The 8,384-nt window shown below is 47.3% G+C and overlaps 1 protein-coding gene across 1 annotated transcript; it reads right to left on the minus strand.

Moving 5' to 3' along the window:
* Positions 1-1,456: 1,456 nt before the first annotated feature.
* LOC136518462 (glutathione S-transferase 4-like) lies at positions 1,457-7,519 on the minus strand. The gene is made up of 3 exons (XM_066512122.1): positions 7,229-7,519; positions 7,076-7,124; positions 1,457-2,057 (listed from the first exon to the last, which is right to left on the minus strand). Exons 1-3 carry the CDS (start codon positions 7,373-7,375, stop codon positions 1,591-1,593), a joined length of 663 nt encoding a protein of 220 aa, XP_066368219.1. The 5' UTR covers positions 7,376-7,519; the 3' UTR covers positions 1,457-1,590.
* Between the last annotated feature and the right edge of the window lie 865 nt (positions 7,520-8,384).

The following is an 8,384-nucleotide window of genomic DNA, read 5'->3' on the forward strand; positions in this document are numbered from 1 at the left end:
AGGAGCGAAAAATATTCGGCTGTCGGGTACCCACCCTATCACACATCGTCCGATTGTGCTATGAGATTCGCGTCGCCATATCTTACGTGTCCGAGGACTTCCCCGGCCAGGAACGCCGAACTGCAAGTGCTGCGTGCACTCCGACAAGCCCCGCGGCGCCAGCTGCGCGGCGAATGGTGCTCGAGCTCGACCCGGACGAGTTGGACTGTTCGAGTACTGTACTGGCTCTGCCGCTCCGTCACCATGCACGACGCCAAGGACCGAGGTCGTGGACTGGAAAGCAGGCACATGGCACGGCGGGCGCTTCGTGGACTCGCTGCGCGCCTGCGCCCGCCATTCTGGATGTTATCTAAGGAGCCATGAGTTGCAGGATGTCCGATCTTGCATGTTTTGATCTTTTTCTCCCCTTAAGGTTGTGCTGCATGTAACATTTGTCTGCCATGCATTGCATATGTTGGTCTTGCTGTCAAGACATTTTTGCTGTCATACTGCCGGCTGCTTCCTTCTAGTTGCTAGACCGAATACACACCAGGATACATGCCGAAAATATTTTTTATAATTTAATTGATATTTGTAACATTAATACTTATGATTGTGTGTTGCAAACTTTCTTTTTCTCTTAATAAAAACACGCATATTAGAGACAGTCACCAAATTTTTTTTGCATGTGCATTCTTTTTCCATTTATTTTCTAGTGCTCGTACACATGCTAAAATCTTGAGATATTTACAAGTTCATGCTAAGTATATCTATAATTGATCAAAATTACTTATGTTGTTTGTGGTATCGATCTCTTTGTTCATCTTTTTCATGCAAACTTATTAATCCCCTTTCTAAAACAAAAATATATGAATGTTGATAAAATAAATAGTTCTAATTCCAATTATAGATCTAGATGTTGATGCAAATATGATCCCCATTTAAAAATTAAACTAATAGACTATTAAAATCAAGGTATGACCACTAAATAACGGTACAATCTTGTTCACCTACTAAATTTACCTTTGTACCGTCAAAGATTTGATCTCATTTCTTCCATAATTGCCTCAATCACCATGCAAGAGAGAAAAAAATAAAAACCCTAATTAAGCAACAAATCTACCAATCTACCACTAAAACTTCAAAAAAGAAGTTTCAAATAACATTTAATTATCTTCTAGCATCTCCTCAAATGAAAATCAGAACATTCATCTCTTAGATTTGCAATTTTTGGAGGTAGCCTAAGGCCATCTCCCTTTCTCCTCCGGTCACAGTAACTATCTCGAGGTCCATGAAAGAATGGGGTTATTATATATGCCAACATTATTAGATATATAGAGGCGGCTCTTGGTTGTGCCATTTCTACTCAAGCTCTGACAGCTATACGGATCATTTATGTGGTAGTGCGAGTCATTAAAGACATCTGTCCACCTAAAACTAATTTGGTTATTATTTTTCTCTAATGCAATAGTTACAGTTAATTTCCAAACCTCTATTATTCATATGAAAATATAGCAATCAGAACTCAAAGCAAGTAACACTTAATTATTACAATGATTGAAGTACCAGACACGGTTTATAGTGTGAAATGATCTGCTACAACACTATTCTTCACTTCTCAGTTGTCACCCCGGAGCCAATGGTCAAGAACCCTGCCACCTTCTTGGCTGCCGGCCGCGCGGCGAGCTCCTCCCACCAGGCCTTGACGTGCGGGTGCGCCTCTACCAGCGCGGCGTACTCGGTGGCCATGAAGTAGTGCATCACCGTGAAGTGGCTGAGGTCGGCGAGGCTGAGGAAATCGCCGGCGAGGTACCTGCACTTGCTCAGCCGCGTCTCGTACACCTCGAGCACCTTCTTAAGTTTCTCGACGTTCTCGTCGATGATGGCCTGGTTGGGCATGCGGCCAAGCAAGGCGGGCGCGGCGATGCACTCGAGGGCGATGGCGCCCGCGGCTGGGTGGTGCTGGTGGGCCTCCACCTCCAGCCACATGTCCACCATCGCCGAGTCCTCCAGGCTGCCAGCGCCCAGGAGCTCCGGCTTGTACTTGCGGAGCACGTGCCTTCCAATTGCGCGCGATTCTGAATATATATAGTAAACAAATATGTATACATATTGAGAAATTTTGTGGTGGTGGTGGTGGACATTATTTTATTTCGAAACAAATGACGTTGAGGTGTTTTATGGATGCACCTGTTTCTCAACATAAAAGTATCACGTTTTAAAGAAAACCATATAAAGTGTTTCATGTCACTTAACTCCATATAAACGACCCAACTGTTTTACTATAGCCCCATTCTTATTAGCTCTAATCCCACATAGGCCACCATGTTGTGTTGTTAATATTGGGCCATGTTTGGATTCTTCTAAAAATATTGACACCTTAGATCCAAACATCTCTAGCTTATAGTTTAGCTTTTTTTAGATAATGGATAAAACATCCGGCTTTATCTACCCGAGGGTAGAATCAGGCCAATTAATACAAACACCAGATCCAAGACCCTTGCCCAACTCAAAAACTTAGAGGGCCACAAAACATCCAAAAGGATAACAAAGTTGACACCGAAGAGATCTTGACAAACACTAACCAATAAATCTGTTCGATAACCATCCATTGGAACTAAAGAAGTGAAGCGCGGACGTCTCTAAACGTTGCCCTGCAAGAAGAAGCTGAAGACGAAACTCCTCACGCCGCTGCAGCTTTGCCCATTGCCGCAGCCAGTAAGTTCCCCGGAATAGAACCTTTAAATGAAGTGGTATCTAAGTTCCGCCGCGCTTTCATCGCCGTTGCTTTCTCCAAAGAGTCTTGGTCTGAAATAGATGCAGTCCTCTTGCTAGATCTTGTCGGTGACACTGTCCCCTCACACAACCCCTTTTTCTTGTTGATAATTCCTACTTTTTTTTGTCTTGCAAAACACTTGCTTTCCATTGTGCTGTGCCATCTGTATTAAAGCCAGTTTGTGATAATACGACCACAGGCTTAGCCGAGCCTCCTGTGGTCACTACCTCAGCCTGTTTAACTTCAACATTTTCTAAATGTTCAGTGGGAGCCCCAGTGCCGTGTGGCTCACTAGGTGCTACTGAATCATTTTTATTTTTCTTTTCTTCCTGCTCCTCCTGATTACCTCCTAATTTATTCCCATCATGATCCATATCCTCTGGGTCTTCCTCTTCTGGGTCTTTGTCCTCGTCCATGGTAGAGTCCATGTCAATGACATAAGGCTCACCATCGACCGAATCTCTCTCAACCTTGAACTGTAGCTCGTAAACAAAGTCCCCAATAACAACATCCACAAGGTTGGGGATAATATCAGGGTCCAACACTGCTACCTTCAATCTACATCTACCATGTTTTTTTTGTGAATTTTGTATCCACTGCTTTAGGAACACCCAGAATAGTACCAATTGTCCAAATAATAGGAAATTCTCTGAGCTCCAAAGGAATACCCCGGAATTGGACCCAAACTTTCTCAATCTCATATTTATAAACATCATTATCAGCACCCTTTTCAAACCTGATTTTTGCAGTCACTGATTTAGTATCCATCGGCTCCAATTCACCATGTGATTTAGCACTTCAGAAGAAGAGAAATTAGTAGTAAAAGCATCAGTGCCCTTTAGATTAATGACCCAACTGTGTCCTGGTAGTAGCTTGTCAAGTTCCACTGCCAACTGATCAGCAGTAAGGGAACCCTCCAACACACGTACCACAGCGGAAGTATCAACAGAAGTTACTTTAGGAGTATCAATCACAGGTATGAAATAGAAGCCCAGACCTTCTACAGCATAGCCACAAGGAATAGCAGTAGATTGCAAAATTTTCAAATTAGGACATATTTTTTCACATGATCACCAAGACAAATCTCGCAACTAAGAACTGTAGTACAAGTAGCAATTGTATGTCCTTTTGTGTGGCATCGGTAACAATATGGTTTTCCTTTGTTTTTTTTATTAGCACCTCTCAGAGAAGACTCAAAAACATCTAAAGTAGGGTTTTGGGGAGCAGTGTTCACCTTCCTTGTTTCAATAGCAAAATCTTGCCCTCCCTGGCTCTTCTGTTCCGTAGGCACAATTGTCTGTTGAGGAAGCTGCTGCTGGTTCTCCTCTATCTGATGTTGGACAGGTGATTGAATAGCATTTGGAGCCTGCCCGACCTGATGGTTCGCCTGTTGCCCACCGGTCAGTTGATGGTGCGTACCTGCCGGGTGGTGCTGAGCACCAGCTGGCTGCGGCACCATCTGTTGCTGAGCACCGACAGGCTGGTACGCGGCACCCGTAACAAGGCCTCCAGCAAGAAGTTGGAGCACTGCATTGCCCGCGCCGAAGCCGCCCGTGGCCGACTGGAAAACAACGCCGCCTTCTCCCGGTTGTCCTCCGACCTGTGCGCCGGCGACCGGTAGAACCGGTTGGCCACCAGCGACATGACCACCAGGCCCAAAACCGCCCTGCTGGAACGGGGCGTGACCATGGCCACCGGCGTTGGGATGGCCACCGTGAAAACACGGCGCCCCATGGTGATGGCCATGATTTCCCCAGCCACGACCACCTCTATGATTGCGACCTCCACCGCGATTCCACCCATCACGGCCATGGTTGTGATGTCCACCATGATAGCGACCATGGTAGCCAAAACCACCATGTCCGCGATCATCAAATCCACCATGTTCACGACCACGTCCCCGGCGACCTCGACCACTTGACTGGAAACCCCCTCTACCACGATGGCCACCACCTCTGCCTCCAAACCCCGGATCAAATCCTGGGTTGAAGCCTGGGTGGAAAGCCGCCGGGGCCTCTCCACCACGCGCACCATGGTTGCCGTAGCCTCCCTGATTCGCCATAACCTTCCCCTGCGCACCACCTCGGCAAAGGTTCTTTTCGCCCGCGGCAGTACGACCTTTTGCCTGTGGTGGCTGTGGGTTCTAGGTTTTGTTCCAGTCCTTGCAAAAAGGAAACACAGCCCACGGGTGGGCCTAAAATATTTTCCAGGCCCAATTTGTACCTTCTCTGGAATCCCCGGTAAGCCTTGTTCCATATTCACTCCCTCCCGAGACCGATCCAGTTTTGTCTTACACGGTGATGCCGTCGCGGCAGGTGATGGACCGGTAGACAGAGGCGGAAAATCAAGATCACGGCACTGGGGTTCCTCCAATTCGAATTTTTTTGAAACTCGATCCTTCTTCCCCGAGACCATGAAGCCCACCGGCGAACTCACCGATGACCTCACCGTCTGGGGTTTACGCCGCTGGTACGTCGCCTTGGCAACACAGTCCCCTAGAGTTCTCGGAGGAGAAATCCTAGGAGCGGGTAGAGGGCCTTGCCATGGTTTCCCGACACCCTTACGTTGCACAAGATCGGACATCAGTTTGAGAGGAGCACGGCGATCTGCCAAGGTTTTACCTGATCCAAGTGCTTCTTCTGCCCTGAAGAGGTCTTCCACGGTGTAGCCCGCGGCGATTGCCTCATCAACAAGCTCCGGCGTTGAGATTTCGATGTTGCCGTCGTCCGCCGAGAACCCCACTGCGACTGCTGGTACTGAAGTCGGCGATGAACAGTCGATCTCCGCATCGATTGATTCATCAGAATCTGAATCAGCGACGGACGACCAGAACTTGGAGACGAAATCGGCGCCATGGACTGGCTTTGGTTTCTGGCTCAACACCGCTGCCAACTTGACGATCCGCGACAAGGCATCACGTCCTTCTGATCGGCGATGCGCCACATCCTCGACGATCTCCTTCTCGCTGGCGACGTAGCCGTTGACCTCCTTACTCCGAGGGAGCAAGTTCTTCGTGATCGCCGGCGCCAGGGTAAGGCGCCTTCTCCGTGACAACACATGTCCCCGCGTCGCCGGAAAAGGACCGCGCTGGCCCCCACCATCCTTCACCGACGAGCTTGCGCCACCGACGACCACCGACCTCTCCTTAGCCCCGCAAGGAGACCCTCGCCCACTCTCCAGAAACTCGCTCCGATCACCGGCGGCGACCACCGCGTCTTCCGGATCGCCACCAGATTCTCCCTCAACGATATGCATCTAAGTGTATCTAAAAAAGCCAAAACATCTTATAATTTGGGACGGATTTAGTACGATGCTAGCTCGGATTCATAGTGCTGTTCTTCCATTCCTTATTGTTTAGCAGCCAGCTTATAGTTTAGCTAATTGTTATAGTTGAATACCCAACTAGTAACTATTTCACTAGTTGAACCCAACTAGTTAATAGTAGCTAATATTAGCTATGAATTATTAGCAACCTAACTCTTAGCCGCTAATAGATCCGAACAGAGCCTAAGCTAATGAGATTTAGACCATGGATTGTTAAAGATACCACCTTTCCATGATGCCTCACTTATACTCATTTTTTATATAGCTTTCTTTTGCTTATCCCTCTTTTGCCCCCGGCCGGTAAATCTTGGTTAAGGTCATTATAGTTGCTTTGGCAATATCCTCATGTCAAGATTTGTATTTCTCTCTATAGTCGACGAGGCAGAGGAAAAAAAAAAGAAAGTAAATGAGGCCAGGCTCGTTTACATTTTTAGTAACGCTAGCAAGCAATGAAGCAGGTTTAGGTGGCCACATGCATGAGAGTTGTGGAGCTAAATTTTTATTTGTACCATATTACGCTTGGTCAAGTGGAGATTTGTTAATTAAGCTTGACTAGCAATTTTTGTTTTGTAACTAAAGAACCGGCATGAGAAGATATGCATAGTTAGTTTATATATTCAATAATTAAACAAGAGAAGCAGGTGGAGTAAACGCAAAATTGTCGATCATCACCCTTTGTCCTAGGCATGCGTTGTCGGTCGCTAGTAGGATAATTCGTCTTTTACCAATGACCACTCAGTTGATATAAAAGTATTCTTATTTTAAAAAACATTCACTATAATTTTGTATGATCTAAATGCATAATCATTGTCCTAGCGGAACAAAATACGTACTCCTTACAAAAATGAACACACACACACAGATAGAGAGAGAGAGAGAGAGTACTTGATATATATAGTGGAGTTGAGTGGCAACGAGAATTCATTGATGATGAGATAGTAGTAAGCGAGAAGAAGGCCCAAAAAATGGAGTGAATTAGATGTTTGGAGTACGTACCAAAGACGGTGAGGTCTCCGTCCTCGAGCACCGGCACCTGCCCGAACGGCTGCAACCAAACCAAGCACGGACAGAAGACAGCAGCGAGGGCGTCAGTAATCAAGATCAAAGGGAAGGTCGTAAAGTTGTAGTTGTAGCAGCAGTAGTACGTACGTTCCTGGCGATGTGGTCGGGGCGGCGGTGGTCGCCGGCCTCCTTGTTCATGGGGACGAGCTCGTAGTCGACGCCGGCCTCCTCCAGGCACAGCAGCGCCCGCGACACGAACGGCGACCTCGACCACCCGTACAGCTTCACCGCCATCGCCGCCGCCCTCTGCTAGCTGTGCCTGCGCGGTTTCCGGTACGTGTGCTTGCTCTTGCGGCGGCCGGTCGCTGGCTATGCTACCCGACTAGGGCGCAGCAGGTAGAAATAGATGAAACAAGACCGAGCGGAGCGGCAGAGTGCGATGACTGATCGGACAATCTAGCTGGTTCAGCGTCTGGTCAACCACGGCGCCATCAAGTGTACGTGACGTCGTCGTCGCTTGCCGCAGGCAGAAATGCGTGACGCCATTGCTTGCGTGTGATCCGCTCACCGCTGTTGACCCGGGCCGCCCGCGCCCGGTGGTCTTCCCACCGCGGATGCATGGGCGCTCTGTGAGGTTGGGCAAAAATAACCGAGAACCGAGAACTGAACCGAAAGAATTGGAACCAAAAATTTCGGTTAGCTGTTCGGTTCTCAATTCTTAGGAACCGAATTAACTGATCAAATTTCAGTTCCTGGGCTCGGTTAACCGAAATAACCGAAGGAACCGAAATTTACAAATAAGCCTAATATACCTTACAACCTAGGCGTAATACCAACTTAATCCTAGATATAAAAGGTGGATGACATCCCCTCACGGCCTCACACCCTCACATTTTTTTAAAATCTCGGCATTGTGCTTTTTTAAAAATCTTTTTTCCTATTTTTTCTATTCTTTTTTTTTTTTGCTACTTGTGTAAATCCTCGGTTAGTTCGGTCGGAACTGGAACCGAACCGAACTAACCGAAACCGATTTTGCTCGGTTCCAAAATTTGCAAAGAACCGATCGGTTCCTATTTGTAGAGAACCGAATTTGTGTCATAAACCGAAGAACCGAACCGAAACCGAGCGGTTAACCGAACGCCCAGGGCGAGGCCTCGCACGTTGCATTGCATAACTCCTGCACACGTCATCCCCCGACCTTCTTCCCAACCAATAATAACCAGTAGGTCGACCATATAGTGTGTCGATCACAAGTCAACAAAGTCATTTAATTTCAATTTTTTTTAGTCTTTGCAAAGGAAAC

The sequence above is a fragment of the Miscanthus floridulus genome, chromosome 17 (assembly GCF_019320115.1).
Source record: "Miscanthus floridulus cultivar M001 chromosome 17, ASM1932011v1, whole genome shotgun sequence".
Lineage (NCBI taxonomy): Eukaryota > Viridiplantae > Streptophyta > Magnoliopsida > Poales > Poaceae > Miscanthus > Miscanthus floridulus.